This window comes from Sinohyriopsis cumingii, chromosome 6 (assembly GCF_028554795.1).
Source record: "Sinohyriopsis cumingii isolate HCF-2022 chromosome 6, ASM2855479v2, whole genome shotgun sequence".
NCBI lineage: Eukaryota > Metazoa > Mollusca > Bivalvia > Unionida > Unionidae > Sinohyriopsis > Sinohyriopsis cumingii.
In genome coordinates this window covers 59,726,304-59,753,028 of record NC_142966.1, presented here as the reverse complement: position 1 = coordinate 59,753,028, position 26,725 = coordinate 59,726,304, and the positions used below count along the sequence as shown (strand labels likewise).

Below are 26,725 nucleotides of genomic sequence, written 5' to 3'. Positions count from 1 at the left end.
TTATGTGAACTCAGTCCTGACATTTGTGCCAACTTCTACCCTGTGAGACAAAAGTTTTTTGATGTGAACTCAGTCCTGACATTTGTGCCAACTTTCACCCTGTGAGACAAAAGTTTTTTGATGTGAACTCAGTCCTGACATTTGTGCCAACTTCCACCCTGTGAGACGAAAGCTTTTTGATGTGAACTCAGTCCTGACATTTGTGCCAATTTTCACCCTGTGAGACAAAAGTTTTTTGATGTGAACTCAGTGAATAACCTATTTGATAATGTACCTCCAGAGAAGATCTTGGATCTTTTGAGGGAAAAAATTCACCCTCTGCTATAAGGATATTACATTTTTAATGTTATGCAGTTTACTGAATTTCATCATCTTTACCATTTATCTTTTTTTCTAGTTTAATACCTCATGTATATTTTGTATTTTGAAGACTGTCTTCCTGCACTGTTTTTGCAATTCTTACATTGAAATCTTGAGAATTTTTCTTTTAATTGGCAACATGTAGCCAGTATTGTTCTGCTGTTCTGTTATACACTACTGCAGCTATTTATTAAAATGTCGTGGTTTATTACAGGAAAAAGTGACCCTGTCATCATAGGTGTTTACCTCTTGTTTCATCTTTACCTTTATTTTTAAAAGATATATAAATTCAAAGTCTTATAATAAACAAGTAAGGCTTGTTTAATTCTGATGACTTTCCCCAGCCTAGTTGCATTTATGAATATCATAATGACTGTCCTGGATTTACACTTAGTGCTGACTTAACCTACAATGCTTAGTTACCATATTTTTTAAATAGTTTCCATTTTATTTGAATTAGTTTTATTTTCAGGATAATAATGCATTAATTTAATTCTAAATCATATTTTGGAAAATTAGCTCCATCATAAATGTTCTTCTTTGTCATTAATTAAAAACAACTATATTTCACCAGTGGCAGCAGTGATGAATTCAGCAGGACAAATATGGAAATATTCAATGTACAAAATTTGTTTTAATTGACTTTCATTTGATCCTGAAACATTTGATTGCCATTTCTGATTCTGGTGACCACTAGTGACATAGCTTCTTTATAAGCTGATGTGACATTTTCTATCCAGTTCAGCTAAGTTTTTTATATACAATTCTCCCTTGTTATAACATGCTTTGTTTTAGCGCAGTTCATGAGATGATGTTTACAGCTATGGACAATATATTCAAAATATATTGACTAGAGCATAATATACAGAATTACAGTAGACTGAACACTATTAAAATTTGTTCAGTAATGGGTGTTTAGAAAAAGAAATGAAGACACAAGACTAAGCATCAACCTCATTATCTTTCAGCCTATACTGTTATATATTGGTATGAGTTTTGTCATGGGGTCCATAGTTGTACCACATTTTCTCATGAGCTGCACTAAAACAAAGCATGTTATAACATGTCTGCACCAGTGGTCACCAAAATCAGAAATGGCAATCAAATGTTTCAGGTTCAAATGAGTGTCAATTATTTGTGTGATTGAGACCATATTTGTGATTACTTACCAGTGTAAGTACTTATCCTTGTAAGTGAGACCCTAGTTGTGATTACTTGTCAGCATGGGTAAGACCATAGTTGTGATCACATATCAGCACAAGACCATAGTTGTGATTACTTTTCAGCATGAGTAAGACCATAGTTGTGATGACCTATCAGTGTGAGTGAGACCATAGTTGTGAATTTTTGTCAGCATGAGTGAGGCCATAGTTGTGATGACCTATCAGTGTGAGCGAGACCATAGTTGTGATTACTTATCATTGTAAGACTTTAGTTGTGATTTCTTGTCAGCATGAGTGAGGCCATAGTTGTGATGACCTATCAGTGTGAGCGAGACCATAGTTGTGATTACTTATCATTGTAAGACTTTAGTTGTGATTTCTTGTCAGCATGAGTGAGGCCATAGTTGTGATTACTTGTAAGCATGAGCGAGACCATAGTTGTGATTACTTGTAAGCATGGGTGAGACCATAGTTGTGATTACTTGTAAGCATGGGTGAGACCATAGTTGTGATGAACTATCAACATGTGACCATAGTTGCAATTACATGTACTTGTCAGTATGAGTGAGATCATAGTTGAGATGACCTATCACCGAGTGTGTAGACATAATGAGGTTTTTCTAATTGTTCAACACATAAAGAATTTGACTTTTGAATGTAGTCAAAGGAATGTGATGTAGATCATATAATAAAATGTTACAAGTTATTTCACTTTAGAGCATCTGATAAAATACAAATTATTTTTATTAGAATATCTAGTATTCCTTTCATTGCTACAGTCACTTTGGAAGTGAAACTTATCTTAAGTATTTTTCTTGCATAATTAACATTCATTTCTGCATACAGTTTTTTATGTATCAGTTTCAGTTTCAAGTCTGGAGGTAGAGATTCTTAATTTTGTAAGAGTTGCTGTGAAGTTCTATGGCATAATGATCATTACAGGAGCAGTTAATCTTGAGAAACTTGATTTGGTTCCTTTTCTTTTTTAAAGATCAAAATTGTTTGGACTTGAAAATGACCAGGTTCAGTGGCAGTTTTTACGAGTCTGGAACCTCAAGTCTGAAGAATTTTCATCCCCAGATATTTTCCTCCATGAAAATATGCAATGTAGGTTACTTTGAACTTAATTTTGAAAAGCCGTATTTAGGTTACAGCATTATTGACTTTAGGATGATATGCAGGCGAGATTTTCTGCCATTTTACACCTCCATTTCTTGATTATCTCACAGGATTTTCATAGATACATTAAGATTTCAGTCCATCTCCTACGAGTTTGTATCATATGTTATCCCCAGCTTCCAAAGAAATAATACTGCAATGATTTTCACTCAATGACTCTCTCAAAATTCATGTTGATAATGTGTCTGCTATATGTATGCATGTTATTGTTCTTTTCTTTGTTATCAGTCTGGAATTCCATGATCACGCTTTGAGGATACCATATGTATCCATGTACATGAGCAATCCAGCAGTAGATTGGTGTATTTGTTATGGAACAGCAGTACATGTCGATTATTTAGTAACAAAGCAGTCGGAATAAGGTACCATGCTCAAGGACGTACCACAATAGCTGACCTAGGCTGATTTAGCGGTAGGATAATCTCACATCTGTGAGTCCAGCAGACATGCATCTGAACCACTGTATTTCCAAAGTTGGTTTGAAGCTCTGTGGGCAACAGCTTTGATGTGCATTGTATTACGTATCCTGAAAATCTTGCAGAGAGAGAGAGAGAGAGGGGTAGAGAGGAGAGAGATTTGTTTGTGAATGAGTATAGTCTGTTTCAACATTTTCAATAAGTTTTACATTTCAGTCACTATATGCTTACCCATGTTCTTGACACTTGTTAAATTTTTCATGCCTATCAAGTTTATAAACCGCCATTTGTCTGAGAATTAAACTCGACATTTTAATAGAAGTAATACAGAATCGGCTGCAATGTCATTGTTTGCATTTTCCAGGATACCAAGTCCCCAGTCTGTGCTAAATACTCATTCCTCCAGTTATGATTCTGTAATTGTGTGTGTGTGATTTGGATTTTTAATGTAGCTTTAACAATTTTTCAGTCATATCACTATGTAGTCTGCAGTGTGGCAGTTTATAGTGATGTCTCGCACTGAGGCATTATGCCGCAGACATGTAGCATGATGTCCCACCCAGTCACATTATTTTTTAATTGAAGACCCAGAATTGAAAAGAACATTATCCTTGTCAGATTCTTTAGTCATAGCTAACAGAAGGAATGTAACCATTGTTTTATTTCATTGGAATTTGTGCAGTTTACACGTGTATCAAGATCACTCATTAAAATTTCCCTTCGTTTTCATTGATAACCATCTATTTGGCCAATCCAATACTTTTTATGTGTTGAGTAAGTATTTTTTTGATCATGTATTTGTGTTGGTTGTTGATAGGTGTTTTTCTCCCCAGTCCTTGCCATAATTACATGCTTTTTATGTTCCTGCTAATTTTGAAGGGTTTTTGTGTAATGCTCAACATGTCGTGCTCTCTTCATTGTTACAGGTGTTTTGTCAGTATTAACTGTCCTTCTTAATAAATGTTGTTAGGTAAGTATTACGTGTCCTTTTTCCCATTTATCTTGTTTTATGTCATTTTTTTCTGTTTCAAAACTTACACATTGCATAGTGTGGCTAAGTGTGGGCACAACCATGCCCCATAGGATACACACACTGCCTGCCTATTGTTTGATTATGCATGGGGTGCATGTCCTCGATGTCTCAGGACAGGTCAGATGTGGGACTTGGTGGAAAGTCGCAGCAGTTATAGAGGGAGGAGGAGGAAATGTCCCACATACTCCCTGACATGACAAGATTACCCTCTCCATTCCCAGGAAGGGTCTGGGTCCCATCCTGGTTTACCAAAATCACCTCCCCTTTGGGGCAAAACAAGGCCAAAGAGCCCTGATGCTTATTCTGATGTCATCACTGCTGGTGAAGGATATATCATTGACCCCTCAAAAGGGAGGAAAGGTGCCAGAGAGCTGGGTATGAGCAGTACTTTCTCAAGGTAGACATAGTGTGCCAGTGACTGATATAGGCGAGTTAGACCATCCAGATGACAGTGAAGAGCAGCAGTCTTGTTCATAGATCTTAGGCAATTGCCTATCTGTCAGATCTTTGTCACCAGACCAGTCTTAGACTGGCAACTGGCACCAGTCGCTGGGTGCTGATTAGCAGTCAGCGGGAGCCATTTACCAGTCACCTGACACCAGTTAAGTACTACCTGTCACCAGCCTCTGAGCATCAGTCACAGATTACTGGTCACCAGGCCATTCTGTGAACCTGATCAGTCACTGCCTGGCTCTTCCAACAAAATAAAAAGAAGTAGGCTTCCAGTCTATTCCAAGACGAAGGGATCAGTGATCTGATTTGCCTAGGAGTACAGCTTGAAGGGTTTATATCATCACCTCCTGTGAACAGTTATGGGACAAAAAAAAAAAAAAACAATTCAAAATCACCCTCTTCAGAGAGGGATGTCTGGGAGTATAGTCATGTCTGACCTCAGGAATTAGTTCATGTCAATGATGCCCTTTCTATTATGGTGGCCTAAAACGAGTTCCCAGAAGAGCCAGTTGCAGAAAGCCCTCCCCTTCCATTCCCTAACTCCTTCCCCACCTGTTGGGTCAGGTGTTGAAGGAGGAGAAACTCTGGACATTTCATATGCCTTTTGGGACTGAGAAGGTTGTTCTTTCAGGACATGTGTCTCTGGAAGAGTATGTGTGCGAGTGTGATTTGGATTTTTAATGTAGCATTAACATTTTTTCAGTCATATATATATGATATCTGCAGTGTGGCAGTTTATAGTGATGTCATGCACCGAAGCAGCATACTGCAGACATGTAGGATGATGTCCCACCCAGTCATATTATCCTGACAATAGGCCAGCCAGTCCTAACACTAACCTCTTAATGCTGAGCACCTAGTGAGGTAGATGTGAATACCAGTTTTATAAGTCTTTGGTATGACCCTGCTGGGGTTTGAACCCACGACCTGTTGGTAGATAAGCCCAGATGTGTACCACAAAAGAGGGAACTGCTGTTGAAACACAAATGGTTTGTCCTACATAGCAACTGACATTTTCTCCACCTTCATTCTTGGCTCATATCTGACAATTGATCTGCCAGGACAAGTTTTCATGTTGAGTTGCCAATTGCATTGCCAGGACAAGTTAAATTGCCAATTGCATTGCCCAGGCTTGGAGGCAATCTGCTTCCCAAGTCTAAAATGCAGAGTTTAGAAACTTCTGTTTTTGGTGCAGTAGTAAATTCTTTGATCATAACTGTCTCCCATTAAATGAAGTTGCAGACTTTCTTTTCTTCCTTTTTGATGAAAGAGAACATTTAGTTTATTGTATTAAAGGATGGGCAGCCATTTATAACACTGTCAGGTTCTTTAATGGTTCCACCATTGGGTTGGACCTCGTATGATAAATTGGCCCCCAAAACAACAGAATAAGTACAGGTTCAGGGGCTGCTTTGTCAGATTAAATTGAATAGTCACCTTTTTGATCTTGTTAGTTATTTTGAGCTTCATAGACCAGTCTTTTGTTCATTAATGCCTAGATGGGACTATTCATTCATTTGATGTTGTTAAAATCCCCATATGAAATTTTGAGTGAGGCTTTCTTTGAGAACTTTACCCTTAAGTCATTCTTTCTCTTCACCTAGCATCAGTGGAAAAGGGTTGTCTATATTTCAATGGTAACTATGATTCTGTTTCTTTTCTTTGCCAGCAAGGAAAACAGTATGATCATAAATACAGAAAAACGAAAGCCCTACTAGTTACAACACAACAAAAATTAGCAAGGCTAGATAGCGACAAACTCCAGGTTCCATTTGACAATGTGAGCCTTAATATGACCTCTCAAGATAGAATTTTTGGTGTATTCATAGATAACAATCTTACTTGGTCTATTCACATTAAACATGTTTCCAAAAAGGTTAATTCTTATCTTTGTCTACTGAGGAAAATCAAAATGTACATTCCTCTCCATTATAGTCTTATCTTTTATAAAAGTTATATTCAGCCATATCTGGACTACTGTAATGTAATTTGGGGTAATACCTCTAATTCAACATAACAATGCTTTTACGACTCCAAAAGAGGGCTTGCCATTTAATTCTAGATCAGTCTATAGACAATTTTCAGGATGCAATGAATAATATAAAGGTCTTAACAATACATGAAAGAATATTTCTTAGAAAGGCCAAATTGATTCATAAAGTGTCCAGAAAAGCCACTGCTGTCTGTAACGTTGCCCTCTTAGTAAGAGGGGTGTTTAATTGGTTTGGCTGGCGATATCCAGAGGATGACCTCCCTCGATATTATAGCCTGGCAGGAGTGAAAGAAGAATGGAATTTCAACAGAGAACCTAGCAAGAATACTGGGAAGAAATAAACAATACGAGCCCCTTTTGACAAGAAAATAACAAATTTAATCAGAACAAATTAAAATGGTCACATCAGGTTAGATTATCTAAGTAGAATTTAACTGGTGTGTCCAATTTGGATATAATACATCATCATAACGAGAGGTGAAAAGAGCGCAATGTCCACGATCGATTGCATCACCTTCATTCACTTCGACCATATATCAACGTCTCCTAGTTCATCCTTCCTAAACTCTTATGTTCTGCCCCTTCATGGACTTCCTGGTCCTTTTATTCTGACCTCATCCTTCTTTCTTTCTTTTCCCCATACTCTTGTCTTCGGGCTCTCTCGTCTGTATACCCACTATTTAGAGGTACATACAGTTCACTTAAAGTTATTCAGAGCATGTTGCTATCCACACACCACGTAAATTCTGACTTAGTACGTTAGGACATTGACCTCACTTTCCAGCAGCAAGTCTTAAATTACCACGTGAACGTCTACCAAATATTACATATGCTACTACACGTTCGATTACTATTGCATGAAATTCAAAAGAAAAGTAACTCATGGCATTCCTTAACTACAAGATTATCCAAGCATTACAAAATCAGATATAATTAGGTAATATCGTTAACTCACGATAATCTGTATCGTCCTAACAACAAAGGAAGTTATTTTATATAACCCTATGAAATCCTACACATGAACATTTGGATCACGTGTAATCAATTCTACCAATTAACTAATAACTAAAATTAAAAAGGTAAATTGCATAACAATTCTATCATCAACACTTTCCATGAAATTGAATAAAATAAATTACATAACATCTCTAGCATCAACACATTCCCATGAATTGAATAAATGATACATAATATGGAAACCTAGTCATAGCAAACACATTTACATAAAACAAACAATCAAATAATAGAACATTACGTGAAACTAAAATTGCATAGCTTGTCGCTGTTTAATTCAGGACTTGTGCATCCTAGCACTAAACATGCCTTTCTTTTTACACGCCAACCTGTAGCCAGATCCCTTACTTGTTTCATGAGGAAAGCACTAACCACTTTTAGGCTTTCACCGGAGTCGACTAAGTTTCCTCTTCTAGGAAATTTTCAGACTAAAGAATTTCGACTAGGGTTGTCACTTTAAAGTCAGATTGCTCTAAAGTGTACACCCTAATTTATTCTACCCAATCGTAGGCAGTGGTCTCTAATCTTTCCCAAAGAAATAATTCCTTCCATCAGGTTTAGACAGCTCAGAATCTGTGTACGACAGTGCGTGACAATTTCACTTTGAAAATATGATAAGTGGACATAGGTTCCTACCAAGCGGTTAGGATTGGTACTTCAAATGTTTACTTTCTAAGGACCGTGTTAAAATACCCTGGTCAATTTCACTGGGTCGGAATGCTGTTCCGTTTACACTGACATGGGGGAGATGAGATGAACGAAGAAAGTCAAAGTGACCCTTCACAAAGACTTTTCTGGCTTAACTGCGATTAGCCTTTAATTGCTCAATGCATTCAACTTTAAAATTTTCTTTAATTCAAAATTCGACACTTCGCACTGTCTATCTAAGCAATATCTTTCACCAAAGAGATGCTGATGGTACTCCAAATTTAAGGTCCATAAGAAGTAAAAATTACATTATATCAAGGCCAGAGAAGGAATTGTTTAAAAAAAGTTTCCAATATACTGGTCCACTGGTAAAGAACAACATTCCCAGTGACAAAGCAGGCTCCTAACATTTCTTCCTTTCATAATCACTGTCTTAAATGGATGAAATCTTTAGACAATTGAACAGGTATAGTACAAAAAATACTGCTTGCTTTTCTGTAATTTTGCATCATTTTCATAGTTCAATTTTTCAATGCATGATATTTTATGTTTTATGTATGTTTATGTTTTCACAGATGCCTGTGCATGTGTTCCAGGCTTGATACTTTGAATTTTAAAATTACTTAATTATTTAGTGTCAAGCCAGATTCTTCACATCATGTTGTATATACTGTATATATTGTAAAATCATCTACATTCAGTTTCTCTAGTCCTGTTGAAATTCCCTTTCTCTGTCATATCTGTGATAAGGATGATCAGGACTCCTGATGAGGATGATCAGGACTCCTTTGTCCATAGTTAGGGTCTGAATCCTCTCTTCTATCTCTCAAGGGTTCCTCTGACATTTCAGTGGCTTCCATTTCCAGATGAATTGTCCTCATTATCATGAAAGCTTGTTGGTCCCTGACCAAGATGGACCTTTCATGAGAATTAAAGTCCATGAAGTTAAGGCTGTTGGTGCATCTTGGGCCTACATGAATCACCCCCCTTTGGATGATATGTTATGAAAGTAGGGCAGTTTCATGATAACTATTCATCATTTTACCTTTTATCATTGTTGTATGAGATCAGAGGTATTTACTCATTGGGTCCAGTCATAACAGTGCCAGATGTGGCCAAGCAATCTACCAGCCTACAGGGGGCCGTGAGTGGCTGAGTGGTTTAAAGCATTTTCCTTTGCTGACCACTTCCATCTCACCTGTCATTGTAGTTTTGAGTCTCAGGGCTTAGCCAGTGTGGGCATGTGAGAAAGCTGCTTGTAACTTCTGGGGAGGGGGCTGAGGTTCTTAACACATTAACCCCTGAGTTTACATGGCAGGAGGTAGTAGCCTACTGTCAAGCTCTGTAGCGTGAAGGTCATGTATGATACACTAAAGTGGGTGATATTATAGAAAGGTAGACAGATGTAGCTCTACAATGATATCAAATAATCTGGAATTTCTAGTTGCACTACAAAATACAGAGTGAAAAACCTCATTTTTTGGACCCGATTTTTTTTCTACCCAAAATTTGCCCGTAATTTGAATCCAATTTTGTGTTTGGATTTTAGACTTTTTGGTCTCAGATCTAAGGCAGACCAGTATGAACTGCAAACAGGTGGATGAACCTTTGCAAAAAGTAGGGTAAGATTTGTGTTTGGAATAAAGAGTGGTCTCGATATGAAAATAATGGGTCCGTTAAGCACAATGTTATGTTATTGGAAGATAACCTGGAAGTTGGTTTTTTTGGATGTATTCAGAAATAGCTTTCAAAATGTGTTTCCTACTCGAATTTCAGACGAAAATGACAAAAACCTCCAGGAGTTAATGTGTTAACGGGGATTTTCCTGGGTTGTTCCTTCACCAGTTACATTGGCTGCCATGTACAACTTTTCATGCACTGAGAAATAGCATTAAATCCAAAACAACAACCAGCCTACAGTATTGAACTCAATTTAAGGTTAAGTGCTTCTTATGCCAGTTTATGTTTGGGGCCATCAGCTCCCTCCTAACTGGTAAATTCAGCAATCCAATAGTAGCTATTAAAATGTGGTTTGGGTGGAGGTAAAACTAATTATAATTATGTAATACTTACCTGCTACTATTGCATAGATTCTCTCCTTCATCTTGGCTCTGATCTCCAGTTGTTTTGGTCCAAGTCAAAAGAGGAAGGTGTTCCATTTGTTTGCCATCAATAAGGAATCAGAAAGGGATCATGGTCTATTTATTTTTGGACCTCCAGTAATTAATTGCAGGAGGAAATATTTAGTTTGGGTTGGGGACTTGGTGTCTGGAATGGGTAACTTATTCAGTAGCTGTAAGTACTGTATACACTCATATATAAGACAAATAATTCAGGAAAAAATAACAGCCTGGATGAGGGGTGGTGGGTTGGCTTGTCTGTTAGCCAAGGTCTAAACTTGAAAATGTCTAAGACTTTTTTTTTTACTGCCATAATGGCCGTAAATCCTGGGACATGAACAAATCATTCTTTCTATGTCCTAAGACATATATGCATGAAAAAAAGAATGCATTCTTGGTGTCTCAACACTTACTAAACTATTATAAACTACTATGATTGCTTTTGTTATTATTTTGTATGTGCAAAATTTCTGATTTCTCCAACATGAAATTAAATTAAGATAAATGTAGACTTCATAATTCACTGGCTGGTTCGAGTTTGCCCAGGAGACAACTTTAATGTACGTATTTGCACAGTGCAAATGGCACTCAGCAACACTTTAATGTATGTATTTGCACAGTACAAATGGCACTCAGCAACACTTTAATGCAAGATTTGTTTTATTCACTGTTTTGACTAAATCGTATTCTTCCAGATAAAATTTCAGATAGTTGGTAATAACTGTTTCATTTACATTGATCCACGCGCTCAGGTGTTACTCTTTTTCAATTATATAAGTGACACCTCAAATTGAGCTAATCTTTATGGAAAGGTAAACACGTTAAATAGTGCAAGGCGTATCACCATCATAAATGTTACATGTTCATGAAAGAATGGTAATAATAAAGCCTACAGTTCTTATTATAGATCAACCGAGATCATCATCAGTCTGTTTTACTAAGATCATCATCAGTCTGTTTTACTAAGATCATCATCAGTCTGTTTTACTAAGATCATCTGTTACTAAGATCATCATCAGTCTGTTTTACTAAGATCATCATCAGTCTGTTTTACTAAGATCATCATCTGTTACTAAGATCATCAGTCTGTTTTACTAAGATCATCATCAGTCTGTTTTACTAAGATCATCATCTGTTACTAAGATCATCATCAGTCTGTTTTGCTAAGATGATCATCAGTCTGTTTTACTAAAATCATCATCTGTTACTAAGATCATCATCAGTCTGTTTTACTAAGATCATCATCAGTCTGTTTTACTAAGATCATCATCTGTTACTAAGATGATCATCAGTCTGTTTTACTAAGATGATCATCAGTCTGTTTTACTAAAATCATCATCTGTTACTAAGATCATCATCAGTCTGTTTTACTAAGATCATCATCAGTCTGTTTTACTAAGATCATCATCTGTTACTAAGATCATCATCAGTCTGTTTTACTAAGATCATCATCAGTCTGTTTTATTAAGATCATCATCATCAGTCTTTTGTGTTGTGGCCGAACAAAGTCATAATTAAAATCGCCTTTATTTATAATTGGCAGATTTGTCTTTTGTTTTCTGACAGCAGTACAGGCTAATTAATCATTAAAAGCCTGAAACGGGGTTGGATTAAGAGGGAATTTTGACCAGCAACTATACCAGTACTTTGATATGCCTTTCACTCCATAATATTAGCACTATTACCATGGTTTTGTAAAATGAGGTTTAAGGACACTTACGTCAAAGCAAACTACAACTCAGTTTTTACAATATTAGCATAATTTTCTAAGCATTATTTATGAAACGTCATTATTGTATTTTGGAGATCTCATTAAAGTCTAGTGCAGTGGGCCCAGGAATCAAATCCAAGGGATGCACTTTATTCAGTGGAAAGTACTTTATTCAGCACGTGTTCAAACCTACAATGTACATGTTCATTGTTGTCGTACTGGAATCTTATTTTAATGAGTTAGGTAATTACAATTTCAAGGCCCAAAAAAACACATAATGACTGGGACACTGATATAAAAAGACTAATGCAATAACAAACAATTTCTGAGTCAAAAGGGAGAGGTTGTGTTAAAGCAACCCATGGATGCTTCATAATTCTTGTCGTCGTCTGATCAAGTTATACACAAATCTGAATTAGGTAGAAACAATAAGAGAACAGAAAATTAAATAAATTTCTTGACTTTTCAAACAAATTTGTATCATTTCTGTGTAATAATCATACATGCCAACCCCGAGAAAGGCATAAATGTAATTTTTGCTAATGTAAATTTGACAAAATAAATGCATTTAGAACATACCGTGTGTACTTTTTTAAAGTGTTTATACCTATTCAGTTTGGTAGTCTGGTTTATACATGAACAGGCTGATATGTGATTATATATGGTACGTATTACATAATTATAATTATCCCCCCCACACACACACATGCTCACACAATCTGCATTTTGAAAGATAAGATAGTCTGTTCAGTGGATAAAGACAATCTGCAGGCAACTGGAGAGTTGTTGTTACTGCTGTGTGAATCATTATGTGTATTGGAATATCAGTTTGAGGATCTTTACTGCATTGCATTTGGTCTTGAAGAGGACAAACTTATCTTGCGAAAACACCTGTTCATCCACAAGAGTTCCGATACAGTTTTGCATACCAATCTAGATGCATCAAAAAGCCTGTATGATTCTACACAAGGAAATCCATATTGACACACATACAAAAAGATAGATCTAGATGCATCAGAAAGTCTATTATTCTACACAAGGAAATCTGTATTAACACACATGCAAAAAGATAGAACTAGATGCATCAGAAACTACACAAGGAAATTCATACTGATTCACATACAAAAAAGACAGATCAGTCTGATTAAAATTAACATCTCTGGAATAACAGAGGTCTGATGGTACTGACAGAAAGAGGTTCATGTTAAGGTGACCTTTAAATTTTCCCGGTCCAATTATTTTTAGAAACCTATCAGCTAAATTATTTCATTTCTTGTTTGGTAGAACAATCTCTAGTGACATGTTCAGAATGATGTTTTTCACTGTTGGAATTGTGAAATCTGTCATTTGATTGGTTGAATCATGTATATATTGTATTAGAAATGCGAAAGCTGTCATTCGATTGGTATATATACATTGTATTGGAAATGTGAAATCTGTCATTGATTGGTTGAATCATATACATTGTATTTGAAATGTGAAATCTGTCATTTGGTGAATCATATACATTGTACTGGAAATGTGAAATCTGTCATTTGATTGGTGAATCATATACATTGTATTGGAAATGTGAAATATGTCATTTGATTGGTAATCATATATATATACATTGCATTGGAAATGTGAAATCGGTCATTTGTTTGGTAATCATATATATACATTGTATTGGAAATGTGAAATCTGTCATTCAGTTGGTGAATCATATACATTGTATTGGAAATGTGAAATCTGTCATTTGATTGGTGAATCATACATTGTATTGGTGCTCATGAGATCTATTTACTGTGAGTCGACTTTGATTTTAATCGGATTGTCAGACTGATAGACTGGGCAACGTACTTTTGGGTTTATGCAGTCTCATTTGTTGGACTTATTTTGGTCAATTAGTCTAGTTTGCAGTTTATAAAATTTCAGTGCTTCAGTTTTCACAATTTAATCAACCACACTGTCTGAGACGTACCTTTGAAATAATGATATTACATGGAAACCAGACATGGTACTTCAAGTATATCTTCAAAAAACTAATATTTATTGTGCTCCATCGCCGATGGTGCTTGAAAAATTATATTTGTTGGCTCATATTTATGACTAGTGGACAAGGAAGAATAATTCACTTTTTCAAGATTCTTGTCCAGAAACGATGAAGTGGTGTTTTTAGTCAATTCAGTATTATGTACAGTGTAGGATAGGAAAAATTGATGCAGGGTGAGCAAACGTCAGAGTCACCCGTCCTGTAGGACAAGTAGCCAGCAGAATTTTCTTAAGTTATGACTGTGTTTTGTACAAAGATTTACTCTAAAATCAGAAAAACACAGTTAATTAGGTCACTACACCATTGTATAGTAGTTCTGATGTATTTAAACAAAACTAATAAGTGATTCTGGCCATGGTTATTTCTTTGAATATATTATTTCAGATTTTCTACATGAATTTATATGGTTTGTTATTAAAACAGATATATTTAATATTATTTTTCTGTTTATCTTTTTGTAATTGCCTGAATTGATGTTTATATTTTTGTTGTATTTCAGAAATACATGGCTCCACTGAAGAACCTGTCCAGTATAGATGAGACTGTGATTGACAACATTTTCTATATGATTCCGGAAATCCTGACACACCACTGTATCTACCTGAACTTCCTAAACCAGGTGTGGTCCACCTGGGACAACAGAACCAGCTCCGTTGGTGACATCATTGCGAAAACGGTGAGTTTTCTATTACTGGTATCAGTTTACATTTAAGTGTGTAATTGGGTAGTTGCCAATTTGATCACCAAAGGCACTATTTTTTAAATTTATTTTTTTGTTCTTGATTTTTTTTAGTGGCACTTTAACACATTATTTCCTATATTATTCCTAGGAAATGGGATTGAAGTACCTATCACAAGGTTAACCAGAGGTAGTTGACCCTGTCTGTCATTGGCAGACATCAAACCCATGACCTTTACATTACAAGCCCATGCTCTGCCAATTGAGCTACCACAACATCCACCAAAGGCAGTCCATATACATAAATAAAATGCAATAGTTTTATGAAGAAAAAAAGAAACATTGGAAAAATTATAATTTTCATTTGCACATAAATGATCGGGATGGAAAGAAAAGTAATTATAGGCATCAGAAAAAATGGTCAGCCTGATTTTGATTTATTTCATTCATACTGAGTAATATGAAAAGGGATAGCCAGATGGAATATCAAGCTGAGTATAGTGGGTTGTAGCATCATCATTAGGTTAGGGGAGTTGGTAGCTGCTGCTGCACAACAGTTTGTATATATACAGAAGGGATTTGTACAGTATCATATGCACTCACTAAAATGTCAAGTCAAACTACAAACAACAAAGATCCTGATCTGCCATAACATAATGCGCCTGTTGTATGTTACACTGATTACTCCTAACAAACAGCATAGACCCAGATCTGGCAGTGCATTATGCAACATCAAATCTGGATCTGTGTAGTTTGCAGATGGATTCTTCTTACAAGAGAGTATATATACTAAATCTCCACAAAATAAATGAGCCCAACACAAACCTGAGAATCAATCCCATCTATCACTTATTTAGATAAACTTGACCAGCTGTGTCTGTGGGATGTTTTTTTTAATATATATATATATATATATATATATATATATATATATATATATATATATATATATATATATATATATATATATATATATATATTCTCCTGTAGTTTTCTCTAATCTATTTCTGAAATTACTTTGAATGTTATTTTTTAAAACAGCATCTGGCATCTTGAATGCAATTGAGAATAAATGTTAAGCTTTATTTAGAATGATTGTGATAAATTTTTCTGTAGCTGTTGCATCTGTGGTGTTCAGGTTAACTTGGGTTACATGGTTACATGGCCATGCAGTTTTATTGTATACTATGGATGGGAAAGGCTTGCAAGAGGAGAGCTTACAGCAAAGGGGCTGTGGTAGCATTCCATGGTTCAGTCACAGGAAATGAAGTGTAGCAAGATAGACTGGTTTACAGATGAAGCATCTTGGCCCAAATGTTTGTCTTAAAAATGGTCAGGAAGAATCAGCATCCCAAATATACACATAGCAAAATCTTTGGGTATACTGCTTTGTGGGACAGGGAGTTGAAAATTCCATTTTTAGGTAACTTGTGATATAGTCCTATGTAAAGCATGCATTATGTGTTATCCATTATGTTGTCCTTCAACAATATCTATTTTCAAACATTTGTAAAAATAAATAAAAAATTGCTGCACCAGTATAAACTAAATATAGCACAGAGCTTCCTAGCATGAAGGCCATTGAAGTTTGTACAAAAGATAGCAATCTGCCAGCAATAATGGCTATTGTTAATAAAAGAAGAAAAACACATAAAACAACCTTTTTTTTAAAAAAAAAAGGTCTGAACAGAATTTGACCAGATTTTTTTTTGTGAAAACATCCTGGTATGAATGTCTTTCAGTTTATGTATAATGCTGATTCACCATCAAATTTGTCCATTGTTAGTAAAAACTACACAGATTTAAAATGTCTTCTTCCCAAAATTGCTGACTGGAATTTGACCCAATGTTAATGAAAGCATCAAGACATGAAGGCCTTTCAGTTTTGTAGAAATGATTCTAATCTGCCATCAAAATAGGCAGCTGTTACTAAAAATAGAAGAAAAAAAATTAAATGGCATTTCAAAAAATTCTTTGCATATTTTGTCCAAATCTGACAGAGAGCATACTAACATGAAAGCCTTTCAGATTTATACAGATTATGCCTCTCTGCCTTCAAATAATCAGCCATTACTAAAAGTTTGAAAAAAACTTTACATGTCTTCTGATAAACAGAAATTCACCAGATTTAACATAAAGCATCATTATTTCTGTAAAGGTGAAAGTAGTGCGCAAGTGCTGCAAAACCAACTACTTCAGACTACAGATGGTCATAGTGAAGCTGGATTCAGAATGCTTACATAATTATTTGGGTGTATTTTTTGTATCACTGAATTATTCATTTTGTTACATACTTGATACCTTACAGTGTACTGATATTTGCTTCCCACACCACCACCACCACCATATGCAGAGATGCATGTACCTTATATACTTGCTTATAAGTAGAGTCAAACTGCAAAGAACAAAGATCCTGATTTGCCAAAGCATGATGCACTTGCGGATCAGGGTCTGTGTTGTTTGGTCAACTGATTACTCCTAAAAAAATGCAAAGATAAAATAAATAAATTTGTTTGTATGAGGGCCTCAAGGTAGATAAGTTCTTAGCTAATTGTGTTACCCTCTTTAAATAAAATTAATATTATTATAATTTTTTTTATTATTATTATTATTATTATTATTATTATTACTAAAGACCCAGATATCCGATGGCAGATTCAGGGTTGTGCAGTTTGCAGTTGGACTTGATTTATAAGAGAGTGTATATGGTATTTAAAATTATCAAAACCAGTATATTTTGTGTGCTACATCACTGTAGCTGATAGAAATGTTTCTGCCTTAATTTCAGGGCAGAGGAAGAGATTTATGACAAGCATACTGCACTTCTATTCATCTTCTTGTGCAAATTTTGCCAACTGCTTTGGTATCATGACGTCATTTGTATACAAACATGATTACACCTAAGGCAGGTTTACTCATGATAGAAGAGAAAAAATAACCAGACTGGTTAGTTGATGATTTTTTGGGCTCTTAGTACCAGACTGGTTAGTTGATTTTTGGGGGCTCTTAGCAGATGGATAATGTGGTTGCTGACTGTTACTTTCATTATCCTTCTGTATCAGTTGATCAGGCACATGCATGATTTTGTTTTTTTTTATGCTTAATCGAGGTCTGTCATTGTTTTTATTCTTCTTTTAGATAAACATCATATTTGCTTGTATACTTTATCTGGGCCTCATGTTAATTTAATGGATAAGCTGTTAAGTTGATACCTGTAAAGAATTCTGCAGGTGCACTGTTCATCCAACACATCTTCGTTTTAATTATGTAACTGCCATTGTTAAATACTGTCAGTGCTTGCATACAAGTCAGATTCAACAACAAACTGCACAGACCCATAATGTGCCAGCTGATCAGGATCTTTGCATTTTGTTATGAGTAAACAGTAGAACAAACAACACAGACCATGATTTGCCAGTACACTATGTGATGAGAAGATCACTGTGTTGTTTGCAGTTTGAAATAACTTCTAAGTGAGTATATTTGGTAACTGATTGTGTAAATGAGCTGCATTGGTGAGTTTTAGCTTACCTGACCACAAGGCCTGGTGACTTTATGGTTGATCCCTGCATTCAGAATAATTACTTTGTCAACATGTACTGTTATAAACCTTCAAGAATTCACTAGTAAATTTTGACCATTAGTTTTAAGGATATTGTGCATCTTATCTTTTTATTTTATATATATATATATATATATATATATATATATATATATATATATATATATATATATATATATATATATATATATATATATACACAGAATTTTAACATATTTACAATTTATAATTATACTGTACTTAATGATTACAAAGGCTTTATCTTTCCAAATTTTTGTTCAGTTCAGTTTTTCATATTGAACTCTTCTGGTCATAGACCAAAAGAGCTTATGGTATGGTCTTTTGTCTGTTGTCTGTCCATCCATTAGTGTAAGTTTGTTATCACTGCTATAAAACTTTACACCCACATGCATGCCATGGTCTTGTTGGTCCTACCTGAAATTGGTGTTGCTCGGACATCCAATATGGCTGCCACATTGGCCATCTTAAAATTCATTAAACCTCCTGAATGGAAGGTCATATCATCATAGGGTTTTCACTGAAAGACTTTGTATGAACATAAAGATGTAAGTACCACATATAAAGACATAGCACTAAATATAAAGGAAAAGGTGTGGAGCACCAAATATAGTAGTGTTTGCATTGGATTATACTTCGTTACTTGGGGCCCCGAGTGGCCGAGTGGTCTAAAGCGCTCTTCGTTACGGATCACTGCCATCTCACCTCTGCCTGCGTGGGTTCGAGTCTAGGATTCGGCCAATGTGGGCATGTGAGAAAGCTTGCCAGTAGCTTCTCGTGGGTCGGTGGTTCTTCCCAGGGTTTTCCCGGGTTCTTCCTCCACCATTAATACTGGCCGCCATGCTTAGCCTATTGTGTGCTGAAAAATGGCGTTAAACCCCACAACAACAACAACAACAACGACAACTTCGTTACTTTAGGGTTGAAAGGTAGCATAAGATTATAATTGAGAAAGTACCATATATAATGAGGAAACCACTGCATATAATAACAACACTACCACATATGATGTCAAAACCACCACATGTAATGTCAAAAGAACCATATATAATGAGGAAACCACTGCATATAATAACAACACTACCACATATACTGTCAAAACCACATGTAATGTCAAAAGTACCATATATAATTAGGAAACCACTGCAAATAATAACTACACTACTGCAAATGATATCAAAACCACATCTAATGACCAGTGTTCCCTCTAAGCTGCATGCATGTGAGGCCATGCAGCTGCTTAAACATTTCTGCGCATTGCAATTGATGAAGATCTTAGAATTTTGCTCAAGTCACTAATTCCTGCACAATGCAGCGTGCATAGCATGCAAATCTGCCATTCACTTAGAGGGAACATTGGTAATGACACAAGTACCATAGATAATGAGGAAAGCACTGCATATAATAACAATACTACCACACATGATGTCAAAACCATATTAATGTCAAAAGTACCATACATAATGAGGAAATCAATGCATATAATAACAACACTACCACATATGATGTCAAAACCACCACATGTAATGTCAAAAGAACCATACATAATGAGGAAATCAATGCATATAATAACAACACTACCACATATGATGTCAAAACCACCACATGTAATGTCAAAAGTACCAGATATATTAATGAAACTACTGCATATAATGATAAAATAACCACATGTAAGTAATAATCCATCCAATATAATAAGGACAAATGCCATAAGACAGTCGTGACATTTGATATAATAATTCTCTATGATGTTTGTGATGGGGGAAGGGGAAATTGCGTCTGTTGCTAAATAGTATCATCTACAAAAACTTTCATCGTGTACTTGTATAATTGTTTACAATTCAGATCTAATTGCAAACTGCATAGACCCATATAATGTGCTGGTAAGTCAGGGTCTATGCAGTTTCTTCTGTGTAATGAGTAGAACAACCTGCATAGACCCATATAATGTGCTGGTAGGTCAGGGTCTATGCAGTTTCTTCTGTGTAATGAGTAGAACAACCTGCATAGACACATATAATGTGCTGGTAGGTCAGGGTCTATGCAGTTTATTCTGTGTAATGAGTAGAACAACCTGCATAGACCCATATAATGTGCTGGTAGGTCATGGTCTATGCAGTTTCTTCAGTGTAATGAGTAGAACAACCTGCATAGACACATATAATGTGCTGGTAGGTCATGGTCTATGCAGTTTCTTCAGTGTAATGAGTAGAAAAAACACTATAAATCCTGATCTGCCAACACATTTTACATTATGCAGATCAGGGCCTGTGTGGTTTGTAGTTGGACCTGCCATATAACTAAATATATTCTGTATCTCATTATGTTTTGTCAATATTTTTAACACTTGACTGATTGATTTATCTAGACATTATTTTAATCTCTAGATATAAAGATATGACTGTAATACTATTTGCCCCTTAGTTTACAAGTGAGGCATTCAGCATTTAAAATGTACTTTAGTTGTTGAGATGTGTTGTATACACTTTTAGTAATAGTAATATTTGTGAATTATGTACCGGTGGCACTTACATATGCAGTAAGGCCGTACTCTCAGTCCAGGGCTGTGATGTCTTTGTGTTTAATGATAGAACCATGTACATGGTGTTAAAGAAAAAGAACCTTAACTTTACAGTAGTTTAGAGTTAGATTTCTATTTGCAAAGTTACAGCTGAGAAACCTGTAATTTGATCTAAGTTTTGTTTTTCATTGTTTAAAAAAATTGAAGTTTCTAGTGCTGCCACTTCGATCATGATTTTATATTTCATCATGTTAGATCTGAGCTGTCATAGATCACCAAAAATACAAAAAGCATCAGAAAAACAATTGAAATCTTGTGTATTTTCACAGATCTGCTTAAGTACAATCAGAAAAACAATTGAAATCTTGTGTATTTTCACAGATCTGCTTAAGTACAACTAAAATAGGTAATCAGATGCAGTGCCTAGATATGTAACCAACTAGCAGCACCTAGATATGTTTCCAACTAGCAGCACCTAGATATGTAACCAACTAGCAGTGCCTAGATATGTAACCAACTAGCAGTGCCTAGATATGTAACCAACTAGCAGTGCCTAGATATGTAACCAACTAGCAGTGCCTAGATTGTAACCAACTAGCAGCACCTAGATATGTAACCAACTAGCAGTGCCTAGATCTGTAACCAACTAGCAGTGCCTAGATCTGTAACCAACTAGCAGTGCCTAGATCTGTAACCAACTAGCAGTGCCTAGATCTGTAGCCAACTAGCAGTGCCTAGATCTGTAACCAACTAGCAGTGCCTAGATATGTAACCAACTAGCAGTGCCTAGATCTGTAACCAACTAGCAGTGCCTAGATCTGTAACCAACTAGCAGTGCCTAGATCTGTAACCAACTAGCAGCGCCTAGATCTGTAACCAACTAGCAGCGCCTAGATCTGTAACCAACTAGCAGCGCCTAGATCTGTAACCAACTAGCAGTGCCTAGATATGTAACCAACTAGCAGTGCCTAGATCTGTAACCAACTAGCAGTGCCTAGATCTGTAACCAACTAGCAGCGCCAAGATCTGTAACCAACTAGCAGTGCCTAGATCTGTAACCAACTAGCAGCGCCTAGATCTGTAACCAACTAGCAGTGCCTAGATATGTAACCAACTAGCAGTGCCTAGACAGTAACCAACTAGCAGTGCCTAGATCTGTAACCAACTAGCAGTGCCTAGATCTGTAACCAACTAGCAGCGCCTAGATTGTAACCAACTAGCAGTGCCTAGATTGTAACCAACTAGCAGTGCCTAGATCTGTAACCAACTAGCAGCGCCTAGATTGTAACCAACTAGCAGTGCCTAGATTGTAACCAACTAGCAGTGCCTAGATCTGTAACCAACTAGCAGTGCCTAGATTGTAACCAACTAGCAGTGCCTAGATTGTAACCAACTAGCAGCGCCTAGATATGTAACCAACTAGCAGCGCCTAGATCTGTAACCAACTAGCAGTGCCTAGATTGTAACCAACTAGCAGTGCCTAGATCTGTAACCAACTAGCAGTGCCTAGATTGTAACCAACTAGCAGTGCCTAGATTGTAACCAACTAGCAGCGCCTAGATGTGTAACCAACTAGCAGCGCCTAGATTGTAACCAACTAGCAGCGCCTAGATTGTAACCAACTAGCAGTGCCTAGATCTGTAACCAACTAGCAGTGCCTAGATCTGTAACCAACTAGCAGCGCCTAGATTGTAACCAACTAGCAGCGCCTAGATTGTAACCAACTAGCAGCGCCTAGATTGTAACCAACTAGCAGTGCCTAGATCTGTAACCAACTAGCAGTGCCTAGATTGTAACCAACTAGCAGTGCCTAGATTGTAACCAACTAGCAGTGCCTAGATATGTAACCAACTAGCAGCGCCTAGATTGTAACCAACTAGCAGTGCCTAGATTGTAACCAACTGGCAGTGCCTAGATCTGTAACCAACTAGCAGTGCCTAGATTGTAACCAACTAGCAGTGCCTAGATTGTAACCAACTAGCAGCGCCTAGATATGCAACCAACTAGCAGCGCCTAGATTGTAACCAACTAGCAGCGCCTAGATTGTAACCAACTAGCAGTGCCTAGATCTGTAACCAACTAGCAGTGCCTAGATCTGTAACCAACTAGCAGTGCCTAGATTGTAACCAACTAGCAGCGCCTAGATTGTAACCAACTAGCAGCGCCTAGATATGTAACCAACTAGCAGTGCCTAGATCTGTAACCAACTAGCAGTGCCTAGATCTGTAACCAACTAGCAGTGCCTAGATTGTAACCAACTAGCAGTGCCTAGATATGTAACCAACTAGCAGCGCCTAGATTGTAACCAACTAGCAGCGCCTAGATTGTAACCAACTAGCAGTGCCTAGATTGTAACCAACTAGCAGTGCCTAGATCTGTAACCAACTAGCAGTGCCTAGATTGTAACCAACTAGCAGTGCCTAGATTGTAACCAACTAGCAGCGCCTAGATATGTAACCAACTAGCAGTGCCTAGATTGTAACCAACTAGCAGCGCCTAGATTGTAACCAACTAGCAGTGCCTAGATCTGTAACCAACTAGCAGTGCCTAGATCTGTAACCAACTAGCAGTGCCTAGATTGTAACCAACTAGCAGCGCCTAGATTGTAACCAACTAGCAGCGCCTAGATATGTAACCAACTAGCAGTGCCTAGATCTGTAACCAACTAGCAGTGCCTAGATCTGTAACCAACTAGCAGTGCCTAGATCTGTAACCAACTAGCAGCGCCTAGATATGTAACCAACTAGCAGTGCCTAGATCTGTAACCAACTAGCAGTGCCTAGATATGTAACCAACTAGCAGTGCCTAGATTGTAACCAACTAGCAGTGCCTAGATTGTAACCAACTAGCAGTGCCTAGATCTGTAACCAACTAGCAGTGCCTAGATCTGTAACCAACTAGCAGTGCCTAGATCTGTAACCAACTAGCAGTGCCTAGATCTGTAACCAACTAGCAGTGCCTAGATCTGTAACCAACTAGCAGTGCCTAGATATGTAACCAACTAGCAGTGCCTAGATATGTAACCACCTAGCAGAGTGCAAACAATGACAATTAGTCTTTATTGGACTTAAAGAAAGACCTCATCTTGGGCGAGACTTAAAAATCCTTCCAGAGGCAAAGTGTTAAACTTGGGACCTGGGTTTTGAGTGGAAAATGCTTGCTTCACACCTTTGCATTCCTGGGTTTAGTTTTCAGTGTAAGCATGTGCAACATCAAGTTTCTGCCCATCCCAGATTGATGAGTTTTATTCAGTTTATTGTTTCCTCAGCTTCAGCCATCATAGAATTTAAATACGAACTGTTTGAGATCCACACAGTGTTTTATCACAAACTGTTTTCAGTGAAAATAATTGAATTATATACCAAGTTTGTAATTATGAATAATTTGTATTTTAATTGTTTTTCAGTTTTCAAGACAGACAGTGTTAGATAGCTATTTGTCCTTTGTGGAGAACTACAAGACTTCAGGAAAAGTCATAGAAAATGCCCTCCAGACGAAATCCTCTATACAAAAATTTATTGAGGTATTTTTTGCTCATCATTGCTATAGCTGGGAATACATGAAAGTACCACATGTATTTGACTCACTCATAAGTTGGATCCATGGCAAACTGCATGGTCACATAATGCGCTGGCAGATTTGGCTCAGTGCAGTATGTTACAAGCATCAGTAGAACAAACAACATAGACCCTGATCTGCTGGTGGATGATGCAACAGTAGATCACGGTCATGTATTTCCCATTTGCATTCACACAATAGCAAAAGCCTATCCATGTATTTTCCATTTGCATGCAAACAATTGCAAAATCTTGTTCCTACATTTTCCATTTACATGCAGACAAAGCAAAACCCTGTCCATGTATTTTTGATTTACATGCAAACAGTAGCAAAAGCCTGTCCCTATATTTTCCATTTACATGCAAACAAATAGCAAAAGCCTGTCCATATTATTTGCCATTTACATGCAAACAATAGCAAAATCTTGTCCCTAAATTTTCCATTTACATGCAAACAATAGCAAAAGCCTGTCCATGTATTTTCCAGTTACATGCAAACAATAGCAAAAGCCTGTCCATGTATTTTCCATTTACGTGTAAACAATAGCAAAAGCCTGTCCATGGTATTTTCCATTTACATACAGACAATAGCAAAATCTTGTCCCTAATTTTCCATTTACATGCAAACAAATAGCAAAAGCCTATCCATGGTATTTTCCATTTACATGCAAACAATTGCAAAATCTTGTCCCTAATTTTCCATTTACATGCAAACAAATAGAAAAAGCCTGTCCATGGTATTTTCCATTTATGTTCAAACAATTGCAAAATCTTGTCCCTACATTTTCCATTTACATGCAAACAAAAGCAAAAGCCTGTCCATGTATTTTCCATTTACATGCAAACAATAGCAAAACCCTGTCCATGTATTTTCCATTTACGTGTAAACAATAGCAAAAGCCTGTCCATGGTATTTTCAATTTACATACAGACAATAGCAAAGTCTTGTCCCTAATTTTCCATTTACATGCAAACAAATAGCAAAAGCCTGTCCATGGTATTTTCCATTTACATGCAAACAATTGCAAAATTTTGTCCCTACATTTTCCATTTACATGCAAACAAAACCAAAAGCCTGTCCGTGTATTTTCCATTTACATGCAAACAATAAAAAAAACCTACCCATGGTATTTTCCATTTACATGCAGACAATAGCAAAATCTTGTCCCTAATTTTCCATTTACGTGCAAACAATACCAAAAGCCTATCACTATATTTTCCATTTACATTTTACATGTTAGCAAATAGCAAAAGCCTGTCCATGGTATTTTCCATTTACATGCAAAACAATTGCAAAATCTTGTCCCTAAATTTTCCATTTACATGCAAACAATAGCAAAATCCTGTCCATGTATTTTTCCACTTACATGCAAACAATAGCAAAAGCATGTCCCTATATTTTCCATTTACATACAAACAAATAGCAAAAGCTTGTCCATGGTATTTTCCATTTACATGCAAACAATAGCAATATCTTGTCCCTAAATGTTCCATTTACATGCAAACAATAGCAAAAGCCTGTCCATGTATTTTCCATTTACATGCAAACAATAGCAAAAGCCTGTCTATGGTATTTTCCATTGACATGCAGACAATAGCAAAATCTTGTCTCTAATTTTCCATTTGCATGCAAACAATAGCAAAAGCCTGTCCAGGTATTTCCATTTACATGCAAACATTCTTAGCAGTACTCCAACACATATTGTTGCCACTATAAAATGATAGATAATGCTTCATTGTTACCTCAATCCATTCAATTTCAAATGAATGTGAACAAAATTTAAATTCTCTTATTTATATAGTTCATTGAGGATTATACATGTCAGTAATGCAGTTATGGTGAATAATTAACAAGTGCCTAAGATCACAGAAAAAAAAACACCAAAGTAACATGTGAGTGCAGTGAACAAGTTCTCGGTCTTAGATGAATCAGTCAGTATATATGATATGGAATAGTATTATTTTGTTTATTTTATATGTGATGTGAAAAATTAATTCATACATTTTAAGCAAATCAATACACGTTGCCAACCATAACGTTTAAAAAAATAATCTTAATTCGTAGTCATGACAGCCCTCACTTGTTGAACAATGCACTACTTAATTCATTTCACTAATTTACTAATTGAAATTATGAGAAATAATGGTTTGACATTATTGATGAAGGGAATGGATTGCTTATTAATGTGCTACTAGGTCTGCAGTGACATTATTACAGGTGAGGCTATAATTGTACTGACTTTTTTGTACAGATGAAAAGAGGATA

At 36.3% G+C, this 26,725-nt stretch overlaps 1 protein-coding gene across 2 annotated transcripts in view; it reads left to right on the top strand.

Annotated features, from left to right (window-relative positions):
* The window catches only part of LOC149797040 (rho guanine nucleotide exchange factor 17-like), a 236,502-nt gene that overhangs the window by 112,931 nt on the left and 96,846 nt on the right, over positions 1–26,725 (top strand). For both annotated transcript variants that reach the window (XM_089961705.1, XM_089961704.1), the window contains exons 4-5: positions 14,622–14,798; positions 24,309–24,425. In XM_089961705.1, the coding sequence (XP_089817831.1) occupies positions 14,622–14,798; positions 24,309–24,425 (294 nt within the window). The remainder of the gene's footprint in view (positions 1–14,621; positions 14,799–24,308; positions 24,426–26,725) is intronic.